Genomic DNA, 13,324 nt, shown 5'->3' with positions numbered 1-13,324 from the left:
GAGTAGGCATAATAATTACCATGACACATTTGAAGAGCTAACATGCTAAAGATGGGTTGGCCAGGGTTAATAGGGAGAATCCACAGAGGTACAGAATTTCAACTCATTTTACTTAAGAGTAGCAGGCTGCCTAAAGGTGAGTCCACATTCACCGAAATAGACAGAGCCCAGATGAATCTTCATGAAGGATATTAGAGGAGGATTTTTCTGCATTGAGAAGGAGAGTGAATGAACACTTCCTGTCTCTCTCAACTCTGAAATTCTATGGGGTATAAAAGCATCTAGTACAGGGAAAATTTAAGAACTTCAAAAGCCCCAAGAGTATGAGGAATTATGATGTCCTTTTCTATTTGTAACCAAAATAAAGTAAAATAAAATCAAGAAAACATTGTGCTGTATGTTAGGAAGGCCAATAAAGTTCTGATGTACGATTACTTGTCTTTTTAAGATATCAAATATAAACTCTCCTTCATTCTCCCTTCTTCTATTTGGTACTGCTGCTTTGCAGGACTATAGTTATACATGTGGTTAGTTCTGTTTATTGCCCAGTACTGATCCTTTGATTCTAGGCATAAAAATATGCAAAGGCTTCTTTGGAAGTCATTTTAAAAACAACAAACTCCACTCCAAAGATCTAGAGAGGTGATGTGCCTCAAGATGTGCCTCATATTCCACTCTGTTTTAAATTTTAATTTTTTTTACTGTACTCTAATTCTTTGAAAATCAGTACATACACTGACATATATGATTAAATCAGGCATCTTCAGCCTTGATCATACATATTGTGATAATAGAATTTAAAGCAAAAATTAATTTTTATGATGATAAACTTAAAAATGCTGTACTGACTACCTGGTTATATTTACCACATGAATTATTTCATCATGACTGAGTAAGTTTTATGATTTCTGCTCATGGCATCTTAATTTCTGAGCAAATTAACAGGTCACAAATTATTTCCCAAGAATTCTGTGAAAAGCCAAATACTCAAATAAGTGACTATACTGATTTGTAACACTTTTATATTTAGAAAATGAGTTCTCGGGTTTAACTTATTTGCTTTTATTGTTATTTTAACTCTTACAAAAAAATCTGTTATGGGTTTTCATAGAGGATAAAGAATTTATCCCCCCAATAATGCATTTTCCCCCCAATAATGGCACGAGGCATTTTCTATCCCAGCTTGGAGCACCGTAGCTTTCCTCTGCCAATTCAGGTTCATATTCTCAGGGTGAGCTAACCTCCAACTTACAATGGAAAAAGTGTGCTGAAATAACCTTGCCGAGCCTTGTTATGAGGGTTAGTGCTTAAGGAAAATAAACTAATCCCTAAGGGAATGGTGCTGTTTTAAAGATTTGAAATAAAACTGTGGTGAACCATAATTATTAAAATAAGAGAGAAAGATGGCGGGGGAGGATTATATATAGTTTGGAAAGGCATAAAAAAAAACAAATACTTACTGGCACATCAACGTATTTTGCAGCTGCCTTCACCTTAAATGGGGGAAAAAAGAGATAATTATGAGAATTATATTCTTAACTACTGTGTAAGTACCGTGATAAGAGCTGAGAAACAGCAAAAGAGAACTTGTTCCAATACTTACAGTGAAAGACAGAATGGATGAAAAGAAGGTGCCTTCATCATACCTTGACAGCTTAGACAACACCCCTTCCAACACTGAAACAAACTGTAATACAGATTATAAAGAGTGGTTAGAAAGTTTCTGAGCATACAATCCAATAGCAGTGCAAACAATTCCTCAATCAACTTCTCCCAAGTTACTAAAATCCACCATGAATCAGCGGACAGCTGAGGTCAAGCTAGCTTGCATTGCTTGCTCTTTCATTCCAAATATGAAGTCTAAGATCCTTTCCCATGGCTGGAAATAATGCATCATTTAAAAAATAAATAAATAATGTGTAATGGGAGTCCAGTCACGATACATATGAGATCATTTAAGTCATTAATAAACCTTAGGTTCATAAAATTATTCTTTAAAACATTTTTCAAGTTGAATACAGGGGCTCACAAACAATGAAGGTCAAGTTTCATGAAATTCCTTTCCTTTATGTATTATTTGACCATCTCTCCACTTTTTCCTACATATGCACAGAAGATTGAATAAAGTAAGAACAAACAGTGAAAGGGAGGTATGACATTCAAGCTCTCATAACACTGGAACACAGTCATTAATGGGCATTTGTCAAGCAGCTCTAATTGGGACCCTTAAGGATCATTCCTGCATCTAGAAACTTACGCAGCAGTCTGGGAGCTGAAACAGATACATACACTGAGAGGCAAAGTGGAAAGAGCATTAGACTGAAAATATATAACCCAATTCTATCTCTGATCTCTTCCTGACCACTTAGTCTGAGCACTGTACATTCCTGGCCTCAGTTCTTCCATCAGTTAAATATACATGTTGGAGGTGAGATGGGAGAGGGTAGGGAATTAAAATTCTTCTCAAAAGTGTTTTACATTTCTCAAATTTTATATTCCCTTTATTTCTCCCTCTCCCTCTCCCCCTCTTTCTTATTTTATTTTTGGTTACTGTGCTGGGTATTGAACCCAGGACCTCCCACATGCTAGGCAAGCACTCTGCCACTGAGCTATGCCCCCAATCCTTTTCATTTTGAGACAGTCTTCCTAAATTTCTCAGGCTGGTCTCAAATTTGAGCTATTCTGGTCTCAGCCTCCTGGATTGCTGAAATTAAAGACATGAGCCACCATGCCTGAAGTTAAAATTTTATATTTTTATAAAATAAAAAAAGGTTTGCCCTAATGGAAAAACATGGGAAATATTTCTTTATTATAGTCAATGAATAAGGGGAACTAATAAGATATACTGTCCTATACCTTTCCTCTTTAGAACTAAAGTGATACGTACTATTGACAAATTATATACATTCCCAAAGGGGAAATGCTGGCAAGGTTTTTTAAATACGAAAAGGGAAATTAACAAAGGTTGGTTTTTGTTCACATAGCAGCTTCTTCAACCAAGTGATAATAGTTCTAGGGACACAGCTTATTGGTCTCTGGTGACCAAACAGCTCACTGTGAGTGCACAGGAGATAATCTTTTCTCTATGGCTGATCAATTACTGCAAAATAGTTTATGCAAAAGAAACAAAAACTTCCCTATAGGTTTCTCCATCACATCATTTGCGACATGATGTAAGAACACAGAAACAAAATCAGGCAAATGGCTGACTAAAGTTTCATTTTTATAAGAAGGAGAATTATGTTCATTTGAAATGTTATCCTATGGGATATAAACAGCAAAAAACACAAAATTACAAATTGCTCACAACTGAATGTCAATTTAGCACTTTCTTCCTACCCATTAGGATTTCTTACCAATCACGACTGCCTAACTCAACTTGATGTGGTTTACAAGGACCCAGAAGACCAATACTCCAGGGTTATATCAGACTAGGGGAAGGGAATTCCAAACTTAATGGCCCTCTGTGGAAAATGCCTCATTTCTTGTAACTCGAATCTTGAGAGCAAGTGTGTGCTGGGTGATGTCACTTGGAGGAGAACCACGATTGCTATGGTTACCAGACAACCTGAGGCATCAGAGGCTCCAGCACAGCACCTGACTCTGGTTGCCTTCTGGAGAATCTGGGTGTATACCTGTGAATGGTACTGAGGGACAAGGCAGGGGAGAGGCAAAAATCCTGTGGATAGCTTTAGAAGGTGTGGGTTCAAGTTGGAGCTCTGTCACCATCCAGCTATAAGATAGTGTCAAGTCATTTCAATTCTCCTGCTTTGTGTACTCATTAGTAAATGGGGAAAATACAGCCATCCTGCTCACCTTATAAAGCTGATGTGAAGCTCAGGGGTGGTGTTTTATATGAAAATGCCAAAATACTAAAGAAATATAAAGAATTATTGTTATTGATATAACAACATTCATTATTTGTCTGAAAACATAAGTATGTTAAATAGGACGGCTTAGTGACAAGGTATAATAATGAGTTTGATTCTTATTGAATGGGTCTAATTCAATGAAATCTGTGGAGGTATATATGGAAGTAGGAACAAATTGAGGCTGTTAGACCATTGGACTCCACCTGTTTGAAGGTCATTGGTGAACAGCAGGGGAGAAAGCCTTTGAACACAGGTGGTCATGCTCCAGAACCCACATTTTCTACCATCACAATAGAGAATTGCAGGGAATAGATGAAGTGATCTAGGTTATGTGCTCAGAAAAAATAAGTGCTCAATAATGTCATTCTGTTATAATTATTATTGAACACCTAAGAGAGGAAATAAAAACAGGAGTCTTAGACCTTTCCCTTCAGGAATATACAAACTAGTGGAAGAGACAGACATGAGTACAATTGGGCATGACACAAGGCGAAGCCCTATGGGTCACAGAAGGGTGCACAGTGTAACTGAATTGCAGAAGCGAAAGAATGACTTTGACCAGAGGATCTAAAGTGAACTTCCTGTATAAGGTGGCACAGGAATTGAGCTGCAGAACAGCAGAAATGGAGCTGATACACTGAGAGGAAGTCTACTGGCAGATGCATTTAGGGGAGAAGTTTCTCCACAGAGGCATCTGGCAGCCTGTCTGGCTTGACTTCTCTTTACAGTACATCATTCTCTTCACAGTACAGTACATTAACAGGTTAATCTGAGCAAGTCCTGTGTGTGGGCCTGTGGTCTGCTGCAACCAAGCCACAATATTCCTTGCCTCCATTTCAACAATAGCAGAACCTTCTTTTTGAGTTCTTCCCTATCCCAAATAGTCCCTGGGGAGGCAAAATACAGTAGGGACTCTAAGTGCTTACATGACCGTGAGCAGCTGCTGTACCCCTGGGATCAACCAGGTGAGCCATATAGTTCCTACAGAAGGTGTTTTTTGTAAGATATTTGTTGAGGCCCAGGTGGTAGAAAAGCTACCATCAAAACCAAACTGTATTAACAACAAGATTAATAATGACATATTTTCCATTTGTGGTTTAATTGCATGAAACAGCAAGATTCCAAGTTAAATGCTGTTAAATGCTGGGTTTCATTGCTGAATCTTTAACTGCTTCCTGTGAACTTTCTCTGAACAGCTCAGGGAGTATATAAATACTTATGGGTTTGCCTTGTGCTCTCTGTTCTCCTGAGGGTGTTGGGTTGGAATGAAACACTGCAGTCTCTTTGTTTCCCTACTCTTTATTGTGTATGCCATGTACTGGGTTTGTTTAAATAATATTTAACACCTAGAATCTGTCTGGGTAATTACTGACTTTGCCTCATGATACATACTCTCAAGGAAATTAAAGATGAAGGCACTTTAAAATGATGGGTAGATAGAATGAATCATAAAGAAGGTCACAAGGCATGTTTTAAATTTCCTGTCAAATTTTAAGAAGACATAAGAATCATTTTAACAAGATATAAGATTTGGGTGGAAGGTAGAACATAAATTCTAAGAAGCAATAGACTGTTGGGTTTAAAACACAGTTATTGCTATTTTAGCCATGACATTTCATGAAGTAAACAAGGGATTGATGCACTGAAAATTATACAATCTTCCACAGAAAAGATAGATATCCACAGTAAAACTGATCATGAAAAACTAGGTACTTGTTTGGCATGGAGGAGGAGATAGACTGAGGATACCTATTAGCAGATGTTTTGTTTGTGTTAATTAAGATAAGGACTAATATTGTTAAAATTCTATGTGGACCCAGAATATCACAGTATCACAGACTGGAAGTAAACAATTTATTTCACAAATCAATTTTTTTAATTTTTTAAGTACTGGAGATTGAACCCAGGACTTCATTCATGCTAGGCAGGTGCTCTCCTGCTGAACCACACCCCCAACCCCAGAATGTTAATGATATAATGCAATGGGCTGCTTTCCATCTTCTTTTGCCAACTGTGAATGCACTTTTTTGAAACTTTGTGGCAACTGACTCCTAAAAGTTCTTCCCAGATGGTGCATACCTTACTGAATCATTTATAGTTTGACAGAATATATTTATTCAAAATATGTCTTGTTCTGCAATGTCTATAACATAAGTGTCTAAAACAGCACACTTAGTCCAGATGTTGGTAAATTCTCCACAATGTCTCCTCTCATTGTTCCTTTTCCCTTTGTTTCCCCCAATGCAGTGATCTATCTTACTTTCTATTTCCTGTCTGCAAATGGCTCTGAATAGTGTCATTCCTTTTAAGCACATACTTGGATTTGAACAGGTGTTTTCTGAATATGTGACCTTGATCCAAAGAAGTAAATTTGATCAAATTAGTTTCCCCAGGCTGAGTTGGCAAGATAGTTTCATTAAGTCATCAGAGCAGTCAGGTCAAATTTGTTCTCTGTGTTATTCTTAAGAGGAATCCCAGGAAAAATATTCTAAGTTGTCAGAAAGAATATGTATGTGTATGTATAGACATATAGATACCAAAGTATCTTAAGTATCTATATGTATATGCTTAGTGTTTATTCATTCCAAATCCATTTTGTTTTTGTTTTTTAATACATGAGGTAAATGAGGGTCTAAGAAGTTTATCATTAGTGTGATGTTACCATTCATGTCCAGAATTCACAGTTCCTCATTATGGGAATACATTATGAGAACTGTCATATTTTGTATTGGTTCTGCTGACTATTTGCACTGACCATTTCTAACTCTCAGCCCTCCAGTGTTTTTCTAGATCCTTGTCACTACACGTGATGAATTCCATTCTTGTCTCCCTGGTATACATTTGCCCTCCCAGCTACGTGCCCAAGCTAGTCCCACACAGGCATCAAAGGAAGGTCACAGAAGGCTGGTTGATAAACCTAGAGACAGTGAGGACATGACTGGAGGGTGAAGCCTCTGCTCTTTTCCTTTCTGGTCTTGTTGAGTTCTGTATGGAGTTTTGGAAAGGTTAGAGGCTTGGTACCTCCAGGGTCAAGTCCTGGCACAGTGGATTCTACCTTGAGACCTTGGACCTCTATTTCCTCATCTGGACTTTGGGGGTTGGGCTTGCTTGATGAGAAGAGGCCACACGGTCAGGGCTCTAGGCCTCGTTTCCTTTCACAAAGTAGCTTTGATTTGAATGGTGTTTTGCTCTTCTGACTATGCTACACTTTGGCCAATCTAATTTTAATATAAGGTGGCAATAAATATAACATTTCCTGTACCCTTTCATGATAAGCTTTTATGTTCCTCCTATTTTTCCTGGCAAACATAATCTAAGACCCTTTCTGGTGGTAACTACCTTTCTCCCCGCCCCACTTTTAAGGTTACTTTCCATTTTTTCTGCAGTGGGGGTGCTCCAGTTAAGGCATCTTGGTTTGAGAATAGTAGCTACTGACACAGAATCATTTTTAATTGTTGAAATTTTAAAATTACATAGATAATTTGAGCCCATGTGACTCCTCTGAACTCCAGGTCGAATGTCTCATTTGACAGCACCTCCCTCTGATGTCTCAAAGGCAGCTCAGTCTCAAAATGTCCAATAAGGACATTACAGTCTTTTCCTCCAAATCTGTTTCTTTTCCAGGGCACCTGCATCAATGAATGACACTAGAATCCATTCTGTACTTTAAGCCACAGACCTAAGAGTAATCTTTAATGCTTTCCTTTCTCATCTCATTCCTAAACACTGTCCATGATAGATCTTTAATTCCTTTGATTAGTTTATCAGAAACCCAAGTGAAAGCCTCTGACTATTCCTTCTCCAGTCTGGTATGTGTAGCAAGATGAATCTTTTAATTCAAGGCTGAATCATTCCTTACCCCACTTTCCACCTTCCCAGCCCTTCAGTGCCTTTCCATTGCTCTTAGGATGAAGACTTCAAGTTCTTCAGCACATTCTACAAGCTTCTCCCCACCTTTGCAGCTTCATTTTGCACCAGGTCCTGGTGCCTACAGTTTCTCCCACCTAATTGCTGCTTTGATTCCTCTTCTCCTAGTTGACTCATCCTTTGGAACTCAGCTTCAGCTGGAGAAAACTCTGTCCTCCAACTAGATGACTCGCCCTGTCATAGGCATTTATGACACATAACATATGTGTTTGGGTATAATTTTATGATTGTTAGCATGTTTTTCTCAAGTGTCAAAGCACTTTATTCCATGTCAAGCATGCAAAGTCCTTTATTCCATGCTCTGGGTTAAAAACAGAGCAGAACCAGACTACTGATGCCACAGCAAATTTCCTTAGTATTTTTCAGACTTGCTTTCATCTGTTTTTTAATGCCACTCACTCAACAAACACTGAATGGCACCTGAGAAAGAGGGTATAAACGAGATTCCTGTTCTCAAGAGATTCAGAGACACACAAATAAACACAAGGCAAATGCCATAGGAAGGTATTGGGTGGGGAGCTAAATTTACTGAGGCTGAGATAGCTTCTAGGAGGGAGAGCACAGAAGACTTTTCCAGTTGAGGAAAGGAAGAAAGAACTCTCCAAGCAGAGGATGGGCTTGGGAAAAGACATGGAGGCCTGGGTATTTGTAATTCAGTAAGATGCTGGAAGTGCTAGAGCTAAAGTTGTGGGTGACAGTGTTGCGTGGGCAAGAGCAATTAGACTTGTGAAGGCACTTACAGGTGATGCGGCAAAGTTTTTCTGGTGGGTCAGCCTTACACAAATTCAATTCAAAGGAAAATTAGTATCCTGTAAGATTTTGTTAGAACTTCTGTGGCAAAGGGGCCTGGTGTAGATTAAGGGTAGAAACGTTGCACTCTCAAACACTGCATCATCATGAACTTTAAGGAACTCAGAGTTCCCCAAATATATGAGCAACCTCTTCTGATGGGAAATTAACAAAACTCAAGTGCAAGGTGCACTGCAGGTACAATGTAGGAAATGATGGTACGAGCAGTAGGGAACACCTAGAATATGACACATTGGCAAGAAATGATCACATCTGTATTTCAGAAAAGTACTCAGAAAGGATGAGGAATTTCTGAGGGGAAGGGGAACATGGTGGAGATCAGTGAGGCAAGAATTTAAATGGAGAAGTGTTGAGGGCCTGGAAGAAGATAACAGTGCCAGTGAGAAGGAATCGGGGCAGAAGAGGGCTATTTAGGAGACTGACTCAATAGGCCCTGTATCTTGCTATGTGAAAAGACTGAGAGGTCTAAGATGACAAGGAACCTAGCATGAAGAGGTTTAACAATGGGTGATCAGTACTACCAATGAACACAGCAAATGTAGACTAAGAAACACTTGGGGTGCAGGTGATGTGGGTGTTTGTACACACATTGAGCTTGTGGAGATGTACAAGAGGCCACTCAAAAGACAGTTTGTACAAGAGCCACAATAATATCAACTAATACATAACAGTACTTAAAATGTGCCAGTCATTGTACTAAGATTCTCTATATTAACTCGGTATTCACTAATACTAACAAACACACCCTCATACTAATAAGTACTCTATTCTTTATAAGAAATGCGATATATTTCAATAAATACTACTACTGCATATACTAAAACACATTCCTACTTTATAAGTGAGTTTCTGGTTTAAGAAACTTGTCCAAGGATAAATAACCAGTGGCAAAGTCTGAATTCAAACTCAGTCTGAATTTGGGCTTTAAATCATAATTCCACACATATATGTATATGGTCTAGAATCACCAGCACATAGTTAAAGTCAGGAGTGTGAAAGTCATAGACATTTGTAGAATGAGTTCAAAAGAAGACTAATGATGGAATCCCAAGCAATACCAGCAGCATCTAGTTGCTAGACACAGAGATGATAATGCAGTTGGCAGTCCAAAAACCTTCATGGACCATAAAGTATATTCTCAGTAAGAACACACACTGTGAGAGCTATGTGTGACTTGAGAGCCCCGGATCATCCTCATACTGTTTGTAAGGACATGGACTAATAAGATGTATGCAGGGAAATTGAAGAGGGGAGGCATAAAGAAGGAAGTGTAGCTTCTTATTTATCCAAATGTATCAAATGTATTTATCAATATCAGAGAGAATTAAAATGTGGGAAGAAATATTTGTGATACAATACTAGAAATTCACTATTTTATTAAACTATTGCATATAGAGTTAATTACTATGATATTTCATCATATCATTTTTAATATCTAGGATAGGACTTGGGATTTGATGGGTAAAGGCAGTTAATGTAGATATTTCATGTTTTATTTTTTCACAGACTTATTTCTCTTTACTGTTTTCCTGGAGATGTAGATGTAGGAATCTGAAGTTCAGAGGCTTGGTTCCTCACTCTCTCACTTATTAGGTCAGTTTACTAAACTAATTTGAGAATTATGTTCCCATTCATAAACTAGAATAAGATAGTCCATTTCATAGATATTAAGAATAGGTAGTAAGAGGTCTAAGTGAAATAACACATAAACAGTGGCTATTTTATAGTAGGTACTTTATAATTCTTTTTAAAAGAAACTATTAATTTTTTGATGAAAACAAATGTGAACACACTATCTTACAGGCTATTTTGATTCTAAATATATTATACCTCAAAGGTAGTTTACATGTCAGTCTGGAATGAGACAATTTAATTATGTTTCTTGGTGTAGACCTCTTTTGATTCAAAAGTCTGATTCAGAGCAGGTCCATCAAAATCACCACCATTTTTGCTAGTTAAATATGCCAAATTTCCCCTCTGCCAAACTTCTGACTCAGAATAACTGGAGAATAATGTGTGGAAATCTACATTTCACTAGTTCACAGGTAGGTTTTTTTTGGCATGGTAATATTTAAGAATTATTATATTAAAAATGTCTCATCTTTCCATAATGAGATAAACTCACCATTTACCCAGTCCATGGACCTTGGCAGCCAGCCACACAAAGATCCTGCTAGCTGGACTGAGTAGAATTTTTATCCAGACAGATAAAAATTTTAGTAGACTGGACCTACTAAAGCCAAGCTGTAAAGTCTGGAAAAAATGATGAAGTAACTACTTCTTTAAATGTACAGACTCTAATAAAAGGCCAAAAGGATGCTGCAGAATCTGGGAAGCATGACAACACCAAAGGAACAAAAGTAACTTCAGTAACTGCATCCAAAGAATTGCAGATCCAAGCCTGAGAAAAAAATTCAAAATAATTACCTTAAAGAAGCTCAGTGAGCAACAAGGGAATACAGTAATTAAATGGAATCAGGAAAATCATACGTGAACAAATGAGAACTTTAAAGAGGTAAAAGAAACAATAAAGAGGACAAAAGAAAAATTCTTAAGTGGAAGAATATAAAAGTGAATTGAAAAATTCAGTAGAGATCATTACTAGCAATCTTGATAAGGCAGAAAAAGTCATAAAAATTCTAAGATATGCCATTGAAATTATCAAGTCAGAAGAACAAGAAGAAACAAGAGTAAAAAAAAGTGAAGAAAATCCAAGGAACTTATGCCACATCATCAAGCAAACCCATACACATATTAAAATAGGTATCCCAGAAGGAGAAGAAGATGACGAAAGGGTAAAAGTTAACTTAAAGAAATAATAGTTGAAAACTCCCCAAATATGGAGAAGAACATGGACATCCAGATGCATAAAGTCCAAAGAACTCTTAATTGGTTGAATCAAAAGAGGTCTACACAAAGAAACATAATTAAATTGTCATAAACCAACATCAGGGACTTGTCCAACATGTACAAGAATTACTGTGCTTGGAAAAACTTCTTAAAAAATGAAGGACGTATAAGGGTTTTATTGGATTAAAGGCTAGGAGGTTCGTCACCACTTGACATGGCGTACAAGAAATGCTAAAGGGAGTTCTTTTAAATTGAAAAGAAGGGATGCTAAGCAACAACATAAAGCATATGGAAGTATATATCCCACTGATAAAGATAGATATATAAAAATGCAGAATAATGTAATACTATAATAATGGAATGTAAATCACTTTTAACCCTGATATAAAAGTTAAAAGTATAATCACAAAAATTTAATAGATACACAATAAAAGAAGTAACTAAAATAACAATGACATAATATGTGTCTGTGTGTATGTGCAATACAGAGATTTTGTATGTAATTGATATTATTATCAGCTTTGAAACAGTCTGACTATAAGAAGTTTTAGGTAAGTCTCATGGTAACAAAAAGATAAAGACAAAAAAGGATCAAATGCATAGCCACAATCAATCATTGAATCACAAAGGAAGACAAGTGAGAGGAAGAGAAGAGCAAAAGAACTACAAAACACCCTGAAAGCAATGAACAAACTGGAACTAGTAAGGTCTTGCAACACATAATAGCAAAACATAATTCTTTACCTATCCAGAATTACATTAAATGTAATGGATGAAACCCTTCAATCAAAACAGTGGCTAATTGACCAAAAAAAACAAAAAAAACAAAAAGGTGGTTCAGGGGCTGGAGATATAGCTCAGGGTTAGAGCATGTGTATAGCATGTACGAGACCTTGAGTTCAACTCCTAGAACAACAAAACAAAATAGAAACTGAAAAAAGTATTAAAAGATAACAAGTGTTGTTGAGGATATAGAGAAAAAAGAACACTTTAACATTGTTGATGGGCATGTAGATTGGTACAGCCACTATAGAAAATGGTGTGGAAGATCCCTAAAACAATTAAAAAGAATTAATAGAATTACCATACAAATTAGCATCTCACTACTGGGTATATATCCAAAGGAACTGAAATGAGGATCTTGAAGAGATATCTATACCCCTATGTCTACTGAAATATTTTCAATTGCCAAGTCTTGAAAACAACTTAAATGTCAACTGACAGATAAATGGAAAATGAACATGTGATATACACATAATGTGGAATATTATTCAGCTTTACAAAGAAGGAAATCTTACTTTTTGAGACAACAGAGATGAATCTGGAGTACAAAGTTTGGCAAAATAAGCTGTGCAGAGAAAGAAAAATACCACATGACACCAATTATATGAAGAATTTAAAAGAGTCAAAACTCACAGAAGCAGAGAACAGAATGATGATATCCAGGGCTTCCAGGGAGGTGAAATGGAGCAGTATTTGTCAAAGGGTAAAGTTTCAGTTATGCAAGATGAATGAGTCCTGGAGATCTAATGTATAGTATAGCCTCTACAGTTAGCAATACTATTTGCTAAGAGGAGTGAGTTCATGTTGAGTGCTGCTATCCCCTCCCACCCAAATAATAAATTAAGAAGCCTAGAAGAAACTTTTGAAGGTGATGCATAGCTTTATGGCATAGATTATAGTGAGGCTTTCATGACTGTATACTCATCTCCAAACTCATCATGCTTAATATGTACACATTTCTGCATGTGAATCATATCTCAATGAGGTGGTTTAAAAATACACAGAGTATTTTGGATCAATGAAAAAGCACTATTTTTATCTCTTATGGAAGCTTGTTTGATTCAACTTACCAAGTTAATTGA

General features: G+C 36.9%; 1 protein-coding gene across 16 annotated transcripts in view; it reads right to left on the bottom strand.

Annotated features, from left to right (window-relative positions):
- Cadps2 (calcium dependent secretion activator 2) overlaps window positions 1-13,324 on the bottom strand; it is a 526,649-nt gene that overhangs the window by 36,414 nt on the left and 476,911 nt on the right. For all 16 annotated transcript variants that reach the window (XM_047562660.1, XM_047562665.1, XM_047562675.1 and 13 more), the window contains 2 exons: window positions 1,604-1,687; window positions 1,461-1,493 (listed from right to left, as the gene is read on the bottom strand). In XM_047562660.1, the coding sequence (XP_047418616.1) occupies window positions 1,461-1,493; window positions 1,604-1,687 (117 nt within the window). The remainder of the gene's footprint in view (window positions 1-1,460; window positions 1,494-1,603; window positions 1,688-13,324) is intronic.

Source organism: Sciurus carolinensis, chromosome 8 (genome assembly GCF_902686445.1).
Source record: "Sciurus carolinensis chromosome 8, mSciCar1.2, whole genome shotgun sequence".
NCBI lineage: Eukaryota > Metazoa > Chordata > Mammalia > Rodentia > Sciuridae > Sciurus > Sciurus carolinensis.
This window is presented reverse-complemented; position numbering and strand designations above follow the sequence as displayed.